Source organism: Apodemus sylvaticus, chromosome 6 (genome assembly GCF_947179515.1).
Source record: "Apodemus sylvaticus chromosome 6, mApoSyl1.1, whole genome shotgun sequence".
Lineage (NCBI taxonomy): Eukaryota > Metazoa > Chordata > Mammalia > Rodentia > Muridae > Apodemus > Apodemus sylvaticus.
Window position 1 is genome coordinate 135,530,068 of NC_067477.1, and position 19,028 is coordinate 135,549,095.

General features: G+C 41.9%; 1 protein-coding gene across 1 annotated transcript; it reads right to left on the reverse strand.

Moving 5' to 3' along the window:
* Positions 1-4,497: 4,497 nt before the first annotated feature.
* Positions 4,498-17,416, reverse strand: Calm2 (calmodulin 2). Its single transcript, XM_052186571.1, has 6 exons — positions 17,303-17,416; positions 12,671-12,701; positions 6,757-6,900; positions 6,571-6,677; positions 6,014-6,149; positions 4,498-5,138 (listed from the first exon to the last, which is right to left on the reverse strand). The coding sequence occupies exons 1-6, from the start codon at positions 17,303-17,305 to the stop codon at positions 5,110-5,112; spliced, it is 450 nt and encodes a 149-aa protein (XP_052042531.1). The 5' UTR covers positions 17,306-17,416; the 3' UTR covers positions 4,498-5,109.
* Between the last annotated feature and the right edge of the window lie 1,612 nt (positions 17,417-19,028).

Here is a 19,028-nt window from a genome sequence, read left to right on the forward strand (position 1 = left end):
TGCGACCCCTTCTTTCCACAGGCCAGTGCTGGCAGCCGGTTGCTAGGGACCGCGGGCACCCGCCGGATTCCGAGCCTGCGCTGTGCAAGCCCCTCGCACGCGCGCAGTCCTGAAGGTCACCTCCAGTGGTGGGAGCAGGGAAGCTGGCTCAGTGGACACTTTGAGATGGTCACGTGTGTGAGTCGTAAAATACAGGGGACTCTGAAGTTCTCGGGGGTGCATAGACAGGCTTACCTATACCTGAAGCACCTCACAAACTGTACCATTCCCTCACAAGTCACCATCAGCCCCACATCCTAGAAAGAGAAACCCTTAGCATATTTAGCTTTGAGACCCTGTTCTACCATCACATCCACCACCTTCGGGTTGGAGTCGGGGTAATCCTCAACACTAGGGCTACCCCTTAGCTATGACGACAGACCACCCACACATCGCTTCCACAGGCCTGTGGCCCAGCAGGCCTGTCTCTCTTGGCTGTAGCTTCTCAACCTAGGAAAAACATTTTGAACAAAAGGTTTTTTAAAAAGTGTTTATTTTAGTATGTATGTATATGAATACATTGTTGCTGTTTTCAGACACACCAGAAGAGGGCGTCAGATTCCATTACATATAGTTGAGAGTCGCCATGTTGTTGCTAGGAATTGAACTCAGGGCCTCTGGAAGAGTAGTGAGTGTTCTTAACCATTTGACTCATCTCTCCAGTCCCCTTTTCTCTCTCTCTCTCTCTCTCTCTCTCTCTCTCTCTCTCTCTCTCTCTTTCCTCTTTCCTCTCTCTCTCTTCCTCTCTTTCCTCTCTCTCTCTCTCTCTCTCTCTCTCTCTCTCTCTCTCTCTCTTTCCTCTCTCTCTCTCTCTGTTTTATAAGTGCTCTATCTGCTTGCCAGAAGAGGGCATCAGATCCTATTACAGATGGTTGAAAGCCATCATGTGGTTGCTGGGGATTGAACTCAGGGCCTCTGGAAGAACAGCCAATGCTCTTAAGCGCGGAGCCGTCTCTCCAGCCCCAGAAAGATTTTTAAAAAGTTTTCCATCTTAATTCCCATTCAGGGTGTAACTACTGCAGTGTGCTTCAGGCAGCCCTCGAGGCAGGCATGAATTGGAGCCAACTGAAGAATGACCACTCCCTTAGTGACACCAACACACACAGAAGCCCAAGAATCCAGCTCTGGCCAGCTCCAAAGTCACTGCCCTCAACAACATGAGGTTTCTCACCACCAACTTTCTAGAGTGAGTAGACTCCATTGTTTCTTCCCTCACTCTGTTCCTAAAACCATCTAATTCCGGAGAGATGGCTCCACAGCTAGGAGCACTGGCTGCTCTTCCAGAGTTAGAATGGGTTTCCGGGGTTCAATTCCCAGCAACCACATGGTGGCCCACAACTGTTTGCAAATCCAGTTCTGGGTGATGTGGTGCCCTCTTCTGGCCTCCCAGGGCATCAGGCATACATACACACAGTATACAGACACAGTATACAGACATGGAAGCAATACACCATACACAAATTTAATTTTTAATTGATGTTCTCGAAACATTTTGTGATTCTATTAAAACACAACTAACTCTAATGCCAGAACAGGAACTAAGAAAAACATGGCCAATTTTAAGATCTGTGATCTTCTGTCCTTCCACTGACACGTGGGTTGTGCAGCGCAGCAGACTCACGAGGCAAGTACATTTGACCTGCTGAGCAGCAGGCCTGCTGCAGCGCCTTGGTAACTCTGCTAGGATTTCATCTAATTTCTCTAGATGTCCCCTGCACCGGAGGCCTCCAGTTCTCCAAGTGCCAATGTCACATTCTCTTGGCTTCTCAATTTGCTTTCTCTAAAAAGCCCTGGAAATGAAGTTTAAAATGGATGGAAAATATATGGTTAAGATGAAAATAAATACTAAGCTAATCAAGTCCACCCCAGGCTTCATTTCACTTTCTTATTTTGGCTGAGCCTGTAGAACTGGCTCAGCAGACTAGGGACTGGGACCCTAGAGACTCGAGTCTGTGAAGGCACAGAGAGGTCCAGAAACCCACGCAAGGTATGCAAGGGAAAAGGGAACCAGATGCAAAAATAGTTTACCTCAAAAATAGAAACATATAGGTCAATGATTTCAAGGACTTTTACCCTGGACATAGCTAAGGAAGCAGTGATGGGGCTGGAACCAAAGCTCCTTTGGCAGTCACTACCATGCACTGGCCGTAAAGTCGCCTCCATCATTAACCCGTGTGCCCATGGGGTGGCATCCTAGTGCCTGCAGGGAAAGGGGGTTAGGAGAGAAAGGAGAATGAGAACTTCAAGGTGAAGTTCAAAGAGTTAAGACCTGGGATATGTGAAGTAGTCTGGAAGAAAAAAACTAAACAAAACCCATCACTCCCATTGTATATAGGACTATTAAGATTTCTTCTCTGGTTAATAATGTAAGATAGAATTAAGATCTTTAGTGCCCTGTTATCCAACAGACCTCCAAATATGTTTTCTAAAATTTCTTAGGAAATTTTACTTCCCAAGGAGGCTGAAGAATGACTCCCAAGTTTATGTCAAATACCTCTTTGAAGGTAACTTAAAAAACTGCCATTCAGGAAATTAACAATCTCAAATTGAAAAATTACCACCATAAATGGTTAAACACCTTATCCTGACACAGAAGTAATTTCCCGAACTTGAGGGGCTTAGGCTCAGAGCACTTGCTGCGTTTACACATGACCTAGCTTTGGTTCCCAGCACCCACATGGTTGACAGTTAACAACTGTTAGGTTCAGTTCCAGAGGACCTGATCCCTCCGCCCTCCTCCCAGCCTCCACAGGTACTGAACTCAAGGGATGCATATACACTCACACCTGTCTTGAAAAAGGCAGAATCATCTCAGAGCAAACATGCTACACACAGCATTACAGGATCAATTACTACCACACTCCTGCTAAACAAGTACTAGTTAACATAGCAGAGACTTGAGATGCTTTTAAATCCTAGTCCTGGGTTCAAATATGATTGCTTCCAAAGGTTTGAACAGCTGTGATCATAGAAATTATGTATATTTCAACATCCTGTAAAACCAGGGTAACACCCCTTGTATGTCTTCTGTACTCTATGACATAAAACCACTAAAAAACATGGCACAAGCAGGCTAGGGATGTAGCTCAATGGCCTTGGTTCCTGGCACCAGGACAAGAAAGCAGTTACAGGGATGGTGGCACACACAGTAATTCCAGCACCGAGGAGGCGAAGGCAAGGTTGTTGAGACCAGCCTGTACACACACAGACACACAATTGTCCCTTAACGTCATTCTTGGTTATGTGTATCTTTATTATTAATTTATGCTGGGCGTGGTGGCGCACACCTGTAATCCCAGCACTTGGGAGGCAGAGGCAGGCGGATTTCGGAGTTCGAGGCCAGCCTGGTCTAGAGTGAGTTCCAGGACAGCCAGGGCTACACAGAGAAACCCTGTCTCGAAAAACCAAAAAAAAAAAAAAAATAATAATAATAATTTGAACTTCCAAACTGGAAGTTCATTAATAGTCCTGTTCTCATTTTACAGGGCACCTGCCTTAACAACATGGTAATACTTTGGCCAAAAGACCAGAGACTATTTAAAAGAATCACTATCTCACTGTGCATTTTAGAAGATTTGTTAGCAATAGTGATTGATGGCATCTCATAATTAACTAGAGCCCCTCGACCTAGGCCTTAGGCCTAAATTACACAGAAAGCAATGGAAGAAACAAGCAAAAGCTAAAAAATACAGCTTAAGTTATCTGCTTATCTAACCCTAAAACTTTATGGCAAAACATGTTTTAAGTAGATAAGCAAACAGCTGAAATTTCTCTCTAGTTAAAATTAAAAGGGCATACTGATAAACCAAGAAATAAAGGAAATCATAGCATCCTTCTACTTTGTCCTACTGACAAAGTCACAACTGCTTTAAGAGGTAGGAAGCAAGGCTCAAGAGTGAGTTAGTTCAGCAATTGAGAATACTTGTGCTTACAGAGGGCCCAGGTTGGGTTCCCAGCATACACAGGGTGGTACACAGTTCTTGGGGTCTGGTGCCATCTTCTGACCGCTGAGGGCAGTAGGCACACGTGGCCAAACACTCATACGCATCAACCTAAAATCTTTAAATAGAAGGTAATCGCTAAATATGTACTGCATCCCAATTCCTTATAAAAGGTTCATTTTTTATAAAAAGGGTTTTTTTCTTCTTGGAGACAGAATCTCACTGTAGAGTCCAGTCTGGCCTGGTACTTACTATGTAGACCAGATATCAGGCTGCCCCTAAACTTAAGAGATCTACCCACCTGCCTCTGGCTCCCAAGTGGTGAGATTGGCATGTGCCACCACACCCAGCATAAAAAGAGCTTTTAATCTTCATAAGGGTAAGGCAGGCAGGAAGTTCCTATAAGATTCTATCCCCCAAACCACAACTGAATCACACCATGGAGAAAGCAATTCCACACGCTATCCCCTAAATCAGACACCAATAGTTATTAAATCACTCAGATTCAGAGCAACAATTGGGTAAATTGTAATTTTTTTTATTGGAAAACAAATATACAACTTGGAATGGATTTGAGGCAAATTGTGCCATAAGCAGATTTTCTTTTAAGTGGCTAAACAAAGTTTAAAAAGCAAGTAACAATAAAAGAAAATGTTTCTGGTACAATACCAGCAGTACAAAAAAATAGTGTCCGAGTACCTGGATAAAACACCCGTTTTGCAATAGTGCAACTTTTAAGTACATATTGTTGACTGTCCACAGTCCACGCAGAGTTACAGCTCCACACTTCAACAACAACATGCTGACAGTTCCTAAAAGCTACTTTAAAAAAGGCATAACCCAGATGTTCCCTCATTTGACCAACTCCATCTAAGTTTAGATGTGCAGAAGGGCTTCAATATATCCAGAGTAAGCCACATGCAACAGGTTACTTGATCAATTCTCTAAAGTAAGGTTTAAGGACAATGACAGTCAGATAAGGGAAGAAAACATGGAGGAAGGAAGTCCTAATTACTATACATGCATATTTTTTGACAGTGGGGGGAACCTTTTACAGATAAGTTACAAACAAAGAAAAGGCAAATAAACAATTCTGTACAAGAAATTTAACACATTCTGTACAGTGTCTTCACTTCGCTGTCATCATTTGTACAAACTCTGAAAAAAATAAGAAACAGAAATGTGAGTAATCGACAACAAAAAAAAGCCCGCACGACTACACACTGCCTCTGTCCCTTCCTTCTTCATGGCAACAAAGGGGAAGCCAGTTAAACAGCCAAAGTTGGATCTTCATAAATCACTATTAATTTAGGTCACTAAACACGAGGCAATTAATGTTGGGGCTGTGGGATACAGCGTACCTAGCATAGGTAAGACCTAAAGGTCAATCCCCAGCAACAGCATGGGAGAGCATTTTTGGCTTAGTTTACACTTGAATTTTATATCAGCTAGGTCAAGTCAATTGTAACCTCTGTGGGACAACTGTTTAACGTTTATAAGGCCACCTTTATGCAGCGTACAACCTGTTACTTCATGAAAAATACAATTGAAACAGTGAAAGGCAAAAAGCTGGGTCCCTGAAGCCCTTTCCGTTTCTAAAAGTCTCACTTCTTGCAAGTGGGCTGGCAGCCCTCTGAGCTTGCAGTAACCAAGATACTTTTGAATTAAAACTGAGTCAGAAAAACAGAACCTAGTCACAAGAGACTATTAATTCATTTTAGGGAATTCACAGTAAAATTTCAAACTTTCAGAATTATCCCACCACCTTGTACAAAAACTGTACAGTTCCACTTAAATGTTAATACTTTATTACAATGTCAATTTTCTAGGTGCAGGCGTAGAACTGACAGTCAAAGTTCTTAGGTGAGTCATGTAGTCTTGTTGGCAGACATTTTAAATGACTTAAGTTTAGTGAGAGCTATTTTAGCATCCGAATTTTGGGAGGTAAAGATTCCTGATTTTCAGCTATGAAGCACCCTCGGTAACTTTATCCTAGAAATCAGCACGTGAGTGAGGCGGCACTCATGACTTACCTTCGTAGTTTACCTGCCCGTCCCCATCAATGTCTGCTTCCCTGATCATTTCATCAACTTCTTCATCTGTTAACTTCTCTCCAAGGTTTGTCATCACGTGGCGAAGCTCTGCTGCACTAATATAGCCATTGCCATCCTACAAGAAAGTGGGAGGGTGATGTCTGAGTAATATTTGAATTCCAATATTAAACTTTAGAAATTCCTCTCAAGCAGAGGCAGAGGCAGGTGGTCCTCTGTGAGTCTGCAGCAGCCTGGTCTACAGGAGTTCCAGAGCAGTCAGAACCATACAAAGAAAGCCTGTCTCAGGTGGATGTGGAGGCAGAGGTGATTTTGTTCAAAGTGAAGTGAATCCACACCAGTTCATCTGTAAATGTAATTAAGTAGGCTATCCCCACATTCAAGCTCACACTCCCTGGCTCTTAAGGGCATAATGTATGATCCTCTGCAGTAAGCCTGGAAAGCCTATGCTCACGTGGAGCTCTTGAGAAGCTTGCAGGTCTCCAGGTAGGTCCTATTAGCTTCCTTCCGTTCTCAGAGCATGCAGACCCGAGCTTTACCTTATCAAACACACGGAATGCTTCTCTAATTTCTTCTTCGCTGTCTGTGTCTTTCATTTTTCTTGCCATCATTGTCAGAAATTCAGGGAAGTCAATTGTGCCATTACCTGAAAACAGTTTGTGTAAACATACAACAGAAGTGCAAAGGCCTCTGTGGCAAACCCTCTAGCCCCGAGCTGAGCATACCATCCGCATCTACTTCATTGATCATGTCCTGCAGCTCTGCTTCTGTGGGGTTCTGCCCCAGGGACCTCATCACCGTCCCCAGCTCCTTTGTTGTTATTGTCCCATCCCCGTCCTTGTCAAATAGTGAGAAGGCTTCTTTGAACTCTGTCAGAGAGAACAAAGTCCAAGCACACAGGTTAGCACCAGCACACTGTGCCGTAAACTGTACTAACTCTCCAAGACAGCATTTCAAATGGAACTCTGATTCCTAATAAATTAGGTGAGAATACCTTGTGATAATATGTCAAAATCTATAGCTAACCAAGCCTCTATGTGCTCATATTGAGCTACCAGGAAGTTTTAAAATCTCAGGAAAATCTAATACAGACAGATGTTTAGAGGTACCTTCAAAGGGTAAAGCTATGTCTAAAATCAACAAAATACTAAATCAAAGCAAGAACTTCAGAAAAAAATGGGCTAGCTTTCTAACAGCAAGAAAGAGGACATCCATCAAATACTGATATTAATAATTGAGCCAAGCTATCAATGTCCACTTAGATCTAAGGTTAAAGAACAAAAGCAATTTTGATAGAAAACTTTAAGCTTTAAAACTCTAAAAGTGAAATATATGTGATTCTTAAAGACTTTTAAGATCTTATGAAATTATGATCCTGTCCTTCTAATTTGAACTGGTATCAGGAAATGTATTGATGAAATTTTCAAGACAGAAACTAAGAAATTAACTATGGCACTCCCAAGGTCCTAGCTTAGATAACAAGGATAACAAGGTCAAATCAATAGATAACAAGTAAGGAAGGTATTTTCTAAACAGATTAGACTTTTTTGCAAACAAAAAAGCCGTTCCAAAGTTCATGAGCTGCTAAGCTCTGCCACAGGAACTGTATCTGACATGTTTAGGAAATGAGACGGGGTGTAAAGGTTCTGTCTTTGCTGTAATTTACTCTCTGCAGTTGTTTTACATCATCTCTAGACCCACCCATCTATCTAAAGTCTTTGTCCACTGACATAAAAGTATGTTTATGAATATAAAATTTCAAATTTTGTAATAATATTTTATATTGGAGAGCACCACCACTACTTTTATACATTCCTCTATTTCAACCCACTATTGATATTACCAAATTCACCAGCTGAAAACTTTCAGCTCAACTTGACTAATCCATACCGAGAAGTCAAAATTCACAACTCTCTTGGCCTCCAAAAGAGCCCTGCGATCTCCTTCCCAGCTGACACTGACATGGCTCTGGATTTTGTCTGTTTCTATAGTCGAATGTTACCAGTTCTATCCTTCTAATCTCTGGTCACATTGTCAATGCCCATTCACAGCAAAGACCTGCATTTCCTCACATTTTTGGCTATCCAATAAAACAGATTCCCCTCGATTGACCTCAAGCAAGTTATATATTAAATGTAGTAAATTTCATAATCTTCAGCAACTCCATGGACTAAGCAAAAAAACCAGGAAAGTCATTTTAACTAGTGCCCCCTGAAGTCTATAAAGAAGCTGTACTAAATGCTGATTTTTTTTCCTACTTCTGCAACCAGTATTTTGGTTCAAAGCTCCCCTCTTTTGCTTCTACTATTGAAGCTGCCTCCTGATTTGAGTTCTTTTGTAAAAATTACCCACACAATTACCAGATCCTATTGCCTTTTAAAACACCATAAAACACCTGTTCAACTTGTAATTTGGATTTGGCTGCACTGACTCATCTGTGGTTAACACTCTCCAGATATGCACACAGTACTCTCTCTACATATATGCACAGGTCTAGTCCATTTAAAAATTTCCTGAGGAATTCATCTATTATCCATCTGAAGCTTAATTAGAAATTGGCAGCAATAATTTAATAATTTGTACACAGTACTAAATACATCAATCTAATTACTATACAAATCAAGGCATTCCCCATCTACAAACAAGATTGATGAAGACTGTATAATGCACTAAATTTATATACTTTTTAAAAAAGTTCTGAATGCCTTTTCACAAACAAGATGCACAAATTATCTAGAAACAAATTATCAGCATAGCCCCATAGTCAATCATCTACTAAATTATTAAAAGGTAGGTTAAAGTACTTAAGAGTTACATACTTAACAATCTTTTAACATCATTTACGTGCATAACCTCCCAATGTTTAAGTAGCAGCAGTCAAGTTATTATATGGGTTAGCTACACTAACCTATTTGTAGGAAATAGACGGCCAAGTTTATGTATCCTAAGTTTCAAAGGTTTAAAACATTCATGGGCCAAGGCCACAGTGGTGTATACCAGTAATTCCAGAACTGGGGAGGCTGGGGCAGGAGGGTCAAGAACTAGATGCCAGCCTGGGCCTTGTCTCCAAACAAAACAGATTATTCATGCTATACCTGTTAATTTATGTATAAAATAAAGGAACTAATAACATTATTCAAAGGCCAAATCTATATTCTTACTCTAAAGGCTCTCTCATATATATATATTTTTTAAAGAGACAGGGCTTCTGTGTAGCCCTGGCTGGCCTCGAACTCACAGAGATCCTGCCTCCTGAGTATTAAGGATTGAAGGTGTGTGCCAATACTGCAGGCAAGACTCTATTCTTATGCTTAAGAGTATGCTCTGCATCTCAAACATACATTTCATATCCCTCTGCTTTTACAGTCCATCTGCTCTTCAGAATCAACACAGTATGCACTTACACACAGGAGCACTTTATTCTAAGCACTAATTCCATTAATAATATCAGAAATACAAAATCAGGAGCTAAAAGTTAAATATGTAATAAAAATACTCATTAACACAGGTATCTTGTATGTAGGTATAAAGGACCCACTCCAAAGAGCTTCTAGCTATGCCAAGACTGAAAATGTTAGAAGTCAGAATTTGTTCAGTTAAGGAACTGTAAGCAAGGCAAGTACTCATCACAGCAAAGGGAAAGCTGAGTGTCCCAGGCACAGCCAGCCTCTTGCAGTCAGGGAAACAGCTGCTATAAACTGAATAAGATTAATGTTTTCATCAAATCTGGACCTTGAAAGTTGAAGACTGAGGTAGATTTGATTTAAAATTTAAGTACCTTTTTACTACCAGTTTTTCAAATGTGAAACAATAACTAAAGTGCAGATAGAGTTGTAACAACATTTACTGGTTACTGATATCATGCTAAAATGAGGTATTCTTTAGAAAATATCATTTAAAATAATATATAATTTAGCTTATATATAATAGTAAATGTTTCACTAGAAGTAGTATTTTATTCCTAGCCTAAGTTATTTATTGTTAGAATTTCTAAACAAATCTATAGTGGTAATTAATCATTATACTATGAGAATAAAAATAGCTTCAACTGTTCATAGGTCACATTTTAAATCCCTAGATGGTCAACATTTCTTTCTGGAAGGACAGAGATTTTAGACTCCAAAATATCTCTGACCACCAGCTTTGAGGAAGAAATAAACAAACAAAAAACCTCTGCCTTTAAGGTAGACTTTGAACTTTAGGAGCAGGCCTTGGAGAAGACAGGACACTAAGCTATTGGGTGCTATGCAGTAGTCTGTAGTTATCCATTCAGAAAATATTTACTTAGTATATAATGCACAGTAGGCACAGGGCTTTAAATCTGTAGGAGAGAAAAAGGTAGAGCAGAGAAAGAACTGATCTCCAGTCCTCTTTCCTTTTATAAAGTCAACATTATAGAAACTATCTAGCTATGGAGTTTAGGCTGATCTCAAATTTGTGAGCCCCCCCCCTGCAGTCCCCAAAAGAGTCTTTGAAAAGACAACGTTATGGTAACTACAAGTCATTGAAGACTTCATCTATTACACTGGTCAGATACAGAAAGCTTTCTAAAAGAACCAAAAATGATAGAAACCTTATTATCAATACATTTTCTACACTGAAATGTTTATTGTAAGCAGGAAAGACCAATATTTGACCAGAAATATTAAAACAAAAAGCAGATACATAAGACAGTCAAGTTTCAGCCCAACCTAGTCTCCCAAAGGGGCAAAAATAATGAAAATAGCTGAGGGGAAAAAAAGGAGCCGGGCGGTGGTGGCACACACCTGTAATCCCAGCACTTGAGAGGCAGAGGCAGGCGAATTTCTGAGTTCGAGGCCAGCCTGGTCTACAGAGTGAGTTCCAGGACAGCCAGGAGTACACAGAGAAACCCTGTCTCAAAAAACCAAAACCAAATCCAAAAAACAAAAACAAACAAAAAAGGAATTCTTGGTAATTTAATGACATAACTAAGGTTGAAGTTGTTTAGCATATGTATGACTGAATAGTCAACATAACAAGCCAGTACAACTCAACAAAAAATATAAAGCTCTGCCTTATTTATTACTTCAATATACACAACCTGCAATATTAAATACTAGATTTAAATCAAATTATTAATTAAGCAGTTTAAAAAAGCCTGTTTAAATTTGGTCCTCAATCCAGTAGCCTTTTACTTTATATAGTCATCAAATATATGAGAACTAGTGATGTCCAACAGCTTCCAGGTTTCTGTAGATTTGCAGGAATGCTAGATCTACTTTCATTGGGTGATACAGTTGAGCTTTAAAAAGCTCAAGTAAATGTTGATTAATAGAGCATGTTAGAGTGTTCAGGAGGGGCAGGGGAGGTAAAAGGGTCATAATTGCAGACTAGTTTGTCCTTAACAGGATGCTCAAGACCAACCTGAGCTAGACAGTTGTGCCAAAACCTCACACGCTAGGGATGTAACTCAGTAACAGTTCATCTGACTGGTAGGCACAAGGCCTTCCATTCAATCTCCAGCACCAGAGGGGAAAAAACAAACTGGACCACTTGGACACTTATCAAATGTCTCTGAGTTACTGAGAAAATGGAAAGTTAAATTTCTGATAAAAGTCTTCGGAAGTCAGGTACAGTGGTGATGTCTATTAATCCCTGCACTCAGGATTCAGGATTACATGAGTTCAAGGCCAGTCAGCACTTTATAGCAGGACCTTGTATTCAGAAACAGAAAAAAAAAAAAAAAAAGAACACAATTGGCAAGCTTCCATTATTTCAGAATTAATATTCATCTCAAAAATATCACAATAAAACCAAAATATCCTGGCAGGTAAACCATACAGCTAGAGACAAGTTTTATTCATTAATCTCATTTATTCCTAAAAGGTTCAGTCCAATAGCTGCCACTGCTTTTAAAGTCAATTCAGTGGCTACATTGGCATTCATAAAGAGTTATAAAATCTGAAAAGAAATCAGAATAGCAGTGACATTTGTTAAGTTTTTCCTTTAGGGAATTATTACTCACCAATTGATCACACAACTGAATATTGCTTATCTGAAATGCTTGGGACCAGATATGTTCCAAATTACAAAGTATTCCATGTGCCATATATACCTTTATATACAACTAGAAGTTATTTTTACACAGTATTTTCACTGTCCAAGCATTTTGATGACAACCCATCTGTTTATGAGGTAGAACAATCTTCTATGAATGATGTCATGTTAGCACTCAAGTTTTGGATTTTGGAGAAAATGAGTCTCATAGATGAGGGACTGCTTAATCTATTAAATCAACCAACTTAAAGTCAAGGTAAATTCAATGTTCTTTCTGACTCTACATTTCAACTTAATTATACATATCCCTCCACTTAATTATTTATATTATCTGATTTGAAGTTACAAGTATTTTGGATGGTAGTAAAAGATACAAAATAAATAATAAAACCATCACCACCAATTGATATACCTATTCTCATCCCCCTCGCCCCCACACCACACTTTGTGTGTATGATTACATTCACAACTGCCAACGGCAGCTCAACTACTGTACTTAATGCTACAGTTCACCTTGTTCATGACATAAGCAAAGGCATTTATTTCACTTAATGATCTTGAGTTTGTTATTCAATTTATAATAAATCACAATGAAATATAATCCAGCAGGATATTTCTTACCTGCAATCTGCTCTTCAGTCAGTTGGTCAGCCTACAAAGACATCAAAAAGCTGATTAATGACTTATGTAGGTTAGCAGTTACAGTAACGTTTACAACTTTCAAGGCTCACGGTGTGCTAGGCATGAACTGCACTCAGTTCAGGGACCCGGAACACAATGGGTAGGCAGAGAGTGTGTGGACATGCTGATTTAACTACAAAGTTAAGCAAACTTGACTCCGAGGTTACGCCAATACCTCAGAATGATTTAAAACTTTCAAAAAACCTGTAATTTACACACAAAAGTATATCCAATAAAACCAGCTTCCTTTTCAATTAGACTACCTTTGGGGGGGTCGATGGGGGGCACACTGAGTTCCTCTGTGTAGCTGTGGCTGTCTTGGAACTAGCTCTGTAGACCAGGTTGGCCTCAAACTTAAGAGATCCTCCTGCTTCTGCCATCTGTGTGCCACCACCCAATATAGATTACCCAAATTAAACTAAGCAGCCATGTTGGTTTAAAAAAAAAAATCAAATTACTACTAAAATTTAAGAATCTCAAATTGAAAAATCACTCCATAAACGGTCAAACACAAGATCTTGAGAAAAAAGTGATTTCTCAAACCTAAGAAGGGGAGGAGGGTGAGAAGCACCACTCACTTCTGCTACTCACCTGACAGGCAAAGAACACAGGAATCTAAACAAAACAGGTTTCTTATTGTTATAGCCTGCACTCTGAGAGGTACTGCCAAACTACTGCTAATTTAAAATCCCACCAAGAAGCCAGGTGTAGTAGCACACACCTTTAATCTAAGCACTTGGGAGGCAGGACAATCTCTGAATTCCAGGTCAGCCTGGCGCACATAGCAAGTTCCAAGACAGAGGTGCCCAGTGAGACCCCATCTCGGAAAACAAAAACAAAATAAAGTAATACAATTCTTAACAACATGGGGTTAAATGTGCCATGGGGTTAATCGATTCTCTTATTGAAGCAAGAAAAAGTCTGATCCCTCCTATTTAAAGTGGACTTCTCTCTGGGGAAGAGCTGTGCCTTTATAGCAAAGGCCTCATGGATTTCTCTAGGGCACAGCATAAGAATCTGAAGAGGAATAATAATAGATATTATTATTTTCCTCCTCAACAATTTGATTTGATCCACAGCAGTACGGTCATTAGGTGGAGGTCAGTCTGGGCAACACAGGAGGATCTTAATTTAAAAAGCAGTATCTAATTTAATTACAATATAAGTTTATTTCTCTTTAAAATAAAACAAAATAAGGAAGAGCTAGGGATGTAGGGGCATCTACATGGTGTTTGCCAACCATGGTAAGTCCTGGGTCCACTTCCTATTACTAAGGGGAGGAAAAAAAAACAGGGGTGGGGGGGGCAAGAAGTTAGATTAAAACCTTTTACAGCTGAACTCTCACCATGCTTCACAGTAACTCCAAGCAAAGATTTACTTGCACAAACAAAGGCTTGAGCAGCATCAACTGAAATTCCTTTAAGCCTAAAATGACGCCAAGCTTAACTGTGCGGCAGGCACTGTGGTGTGGAAATCAGAAGAAATGCATGCTAGGAATTAGAGCAGGAAGTCAGCCAGCGACTACAGATTTTAGTTTCAATAGGTTGGGGTGACTGGTGGAGGTGTCTTATAGGTATATACATAAAAGATAAGGTCTCAGGGAGACAAGACACTAACAATAAATTTTAGAGCACTGCATAAAATTCACTTTCAAGGAATGAACCAGGCAAATACTAGTTTGCCAGATAATGTGAAAACCTTTCTTGAGTTTAAGGAGTTTTTCTAAATTTCCTTTTATGTGCATTTGGTACTCTGCCTGCATGCATCTGTCTTAGGACCCCTGGGAACTGGTGTTACAGATGAGCCACCATGTGGGTGCTGAGAATTAAACCAGGCCCTCAAGAAGACCATCAGTGCTCCTAACCGGAAGCCATCTCTCTAGCCTGAGTTTAAGGTTTTAAAATAAAACTTACCAGTAAGTTCTAGAATAAAAACTTCCAAAAATCAAGAGCAAAGACTTCCTGGCACTCAATACTTCCAACTACTTCTTCTGTCTATGGAGAGTGCCATTTTCTTAGAACCAAAATTATACTTTTGGGAAAATACAAGCTCATTAACATGTGTTTATCACAATAAGGCGAAGAGTAATTCACCAGAGAAATGACTAGTTCTTAACTCTCTCCATTCTTCAAGGATTGGTGTAATCCCTCCTGTTGTTCTTGTCATTCCAGAGATTTCCAGTGTACTTTCAGGTTCCACCCCAACCTACTGAACTAGATCCTGCATTTTGGGTTACCACTATCGATCTTTATCTAGAAACTAACCTGAATTACAAAGTCAGCTGAACTGAATACATTATGAACATTTAAAGCATTTTTTTAAATAGCACTCAAAATAGCTGTTTTTAAACAATCTGAATCATATCTGAATGATTCGCATGGCTTCAGTGCACACAAGTTCATCTTCATCCTGCTCATCCCTCATACACAAGGCTCCATCTATCATTTCTTCAATTATAGCAATTATTTTATGTGCATCAAAACCAATCGAAGTTATTTTTGTAGGAAAAGGGGTCTTTCCTGACAAAATGGCACTTTACTGTAAAAGCATCTTGAGCCAAAAGAGAAACCAGTGGTGCAACCAACAAAAACATGGTAGAAATCAGGACCTTGACTAAAAGCCTAAACTCTAGCTTAAGCTACGAGTTTCAACATTATAATGAAGCCAAAGCAAATTCTTATTTTTGAGCCTAATAAAAACCTTTCAGCTTAATGGACTGACTTAAACACACTCAAGACATTTTCTATTCTTTACAACTTGTGTCACCCAGCCGTCAACAGTACACATTCCTTCCAATACCTGACATCCCAATAAAAATACAGTGACTGCATGCAAATTCAAGAGCTCTGTAATCAGTTCTATATACATAGGTCCCTACAGGATCTTTTTTTTCTCTTTAACTGAGTCCTCAGAATCTAAAGTCTTAAACGTTATGAAGTTACTAGAATAGCTATCGATGTATCAATGACATTTAACTATAAAACTTACTGGGGAGAACCACTGTAACATATATATTCTAATTTTCCAGTAAAAATTTAAATCCTGTCCTGCTAACTAAAAAAAGGTTACTACACAACTTGGAGTGTCAATTACATGCCTATAATTTACATGCTGTTTCCCCTTACAAAGAAGAAATTCAGTCAGCATATTAAAATTCATTAGTGTGTATATATCAACGCACAAAGAATTCACCAAAGTTAAATGAATGCCAGCACTCTCCAAGGTGAACTCTCTCCCCACACCCAAGCAGGCTGGAGGTTTCAGTTGGCAGGGATTCCCAACTACTGTTTAAGATGTCACCTTGCCTCCTGGACACACCCATTGCTGTAACCATTTGGCAAGGGAGTAAAATAAGTATTGCAAATTAATATCCTCATTAACTTTTTAAACAGGAAACACGAGGCGGCTCTTAAAAAAAAATCCTTTCTAAAATCTCCTGCTCTTGTACACTTTTTAAGTGTACATACAGTTACTGACGGCCATTATTGTATAAAAGAACTGTAGATCTAAGAACGAAGATCAGATGGCAACTTCTACTCTTAAACACAAGTTGTTTTCAAGGAACACTGCGTGTGGTAGAGGTGAACAGGAGTGCACCTTAATACTCAAGAATTTAGCGACCCGCCCCTTAATTGCTACTTTCCCTAGCTTGCTTTCATTGTGGGCAGAAGACGCCTTTGAGACCCTAGCTGAAGTCGGTTGCTTTCCCTTTACGAGCTGTATTATTTGGAGAAAGCGCCCGACTTCCAGCATAAAGCTTGTATTCTTCAACGATTAAAAAAAAAAAAGAAAAAAAATTAAGCATCCAGTCTGGGTAGTGGAAGACAGCACCAGATGGAGAGGAACAAGAAGCACTGCGCAGAGGGGGATGGGGAGGAACTGCCGGGGTCCCCTCCCCCGCCATCCCCGCAGCGCCGCGGGCCGCCCAGACCTCCGCAGTCCTGCAGGTGCCAGCGCAGCAGCTGGGGCGCGAGGCGAGCAGCGTCCGGCGGCGGCTCCGGGCCCCGCGCGCCCGCCCCACCCCACCCCACCCCCAGTGGCTGCTCCCCGCACAGGCTGGACCCACAGGGCGCGCCCCAGGCCGGGCTTGACTCGCCTCGCGGGGATGCGGGCTAACGGCGCCCGCTCGCCTCGGGGCCCCGCGCTCCGCTCCTCCCCACCCCACCCCCCGCGCATGGCGGCCGGGCGGACAAAGGCGCTTCCTGGCGCCCGCGCTTAGCGGTGGCCGTTGGCGGTTTGAATCCCGCCCCCGGGCTGACCTTTGGCGTCGCCTCAACCTTAGCGTCTCGCGCTTGCTCTCCTGACCGATCCCACCGCCCCTAGATCCATCCTCCCCGGCCAAGCCCCGCAGCCGTCCCCCAACTCATCTAAGGGAACCCAACGGGAGCTGGGGGGGGTGGGGGGACACCTGCGACATACGTGTCGCGGGGGCCTCCCGGCCTTTTTTGTGCCACCCCTCTGGCGAAGGCTGCTCCCCGACAGTTCAGAGAGGGGAGGTCCGCCTCTTTAGTCAATCCGCTTCAGCGTCTTTCACCGACCGACCGGGCACCGGCCGCTCAGCTACGCACTCACCATGCTGCAAGGGTTACGGGTTTCCGAGACGCGACCAGACAACCGCTCGACTCGCTCGCTCCACTCGGACTAATTCTCCTCCTCTGCCCCCAGCGCCTCATAAACACCTCCCTCCGCCAGATCCCTCCGCCTCACGCCAGATAACGGAACATAGCGAACGAGTCCCGGCCAGCCCCCGCCCCCCCCCCCCAACTCTCCGGGAGACCCCTTTCTCCGCAGTCACTGGGCAGACACGCAAGAGATAAAGGGGAGCAGGGGGACGGATGACGTAAGTGTGTTTCACTCCCAGGCAAGCCGTTGAAAGGCCGGGGTAACCGCGCCTGGGAGGCGCTACTTTGTGGCGCGGAAGAGCACTGCGGTGGCGATGGCTACGGCAAACATCGTTGAGCTAGCTGCTGATTGGCTGGTTTGTACCTGCAATGCGTCACTTTCTCTCGCAGCCGGAACGCGGTGAGGCTCCTGCCGTTGCGGCTCGCGCCGCGCTGTCCTGGCAACTGCGCCAGGAGGCAGCGTGGCTCTCTTTGCGCTTAGCTGGAGGGGCTTCTTCCATCCGCCCTCCCTGCCACACGCACAGGCACACACTCACCTTCCCTCCCCGTATAGAGGTATTGACAAAAAACAACAGGGGCCAATAAAAAAGAAACTGAAGGACCCCCAGTAAGCACCCACCCTGCCTGCGCCCGGCTTCTCAGCGTCGCTGCATCGGGAGGCCAGTCGTTTTTCATTTCACGGTGCAGAAGCCATGCAGCCTCGGCTGACAGACTAATCAGAAAGGGGCTTCCATGCATGTATGCTTCCCCCTTTGCTTTTCTTGCCTAGCAGCAATTTATCAGAAAGCTACTCAACCCATTGTATCTGAGAGTACAACTGTCTCCCCACGGAGCCCCTTTGAAATTAGAAGCCCAAAGTAGACAACCAGAAAAAGATGATGGGGTTTAAAGAGGAAATAAGCATCTCATCCTCCAAAAACAGTGCCCAGAGAAGATTGATGGAACCACCACGGCCCAGAAGAATTACGAAGATGGCGAAGGCACAAAGAACTTCGCAGTGAAGAAAGCACCACCACATAAACCCTCGAAACGTGGAGAGCAGTATTTTTTAAAAAGCAAGGCAAGATGAAACCTCAACTTCTGAAAAGCCTGCCTTCACGAGCGTTTCCTGTTCCGCAACATTTCGGTGCTAACAGCTATCTGCACCCACTCGGAGAGCTTCCGTCGATTTTAACCTCCGTTCCCCAAGTTAGACACCCCTCACAGCTTTAAACATATCTTGTAATGAAGCCAGAGCTGAGCCCTCTTTCAATCATGCAAACCAGACACTAAGCGGCCTACTAATTAGCACTGACAAAGCTGACACCCTTTCAAACGAATGCCCACTCAACGGGAAAAAAAAAAAACAAAACAAAAAATGAAACAAAAACCCACCTCAGGTTTCTGTTTCTATTATCCTTGCCAATGTGGTGCCCTGATAATATTGAAAGGGAGGAAAGCTAATTAACCTTATCCTACAAATGAGATAAATATCATTAAGTGAGAATATTACTTTTAAATGGGCACCTCTACTCAAGAATCTGAGGCCACCCTTCCAGTGTGCTACATCCTGGTAAATTCCAAGTTTTTCCAAGATATACCTCAGAAATTTGTCTGTGACTCCTCAGATCTTCAGATGGAGAACCTACTAATGATATTTTTCTTTTTTTCTTTTTTTTCTTGTTTTTGGTCTTTCA

Excerpts from the sequence above, each read along its gene's own strand:
- Calm2 (XM_052186571.1), bottom strand. Across the intron at positions 6,901-12,670 it reads GACTGAAGAGCAGATTGCAG|AGTTCAAAGAAGCCTTCTCA; the intron begins GTAAGAAATATC and ends TCTCTCTGACAG. Across the intron at positions 6,678-6,756 it reads CAATGAAGTAGATGCGGATG|GTAATGGCACAATTGACTTC; the intron begins GTATGCTCAGCT and ends AACTGTTTTCAG.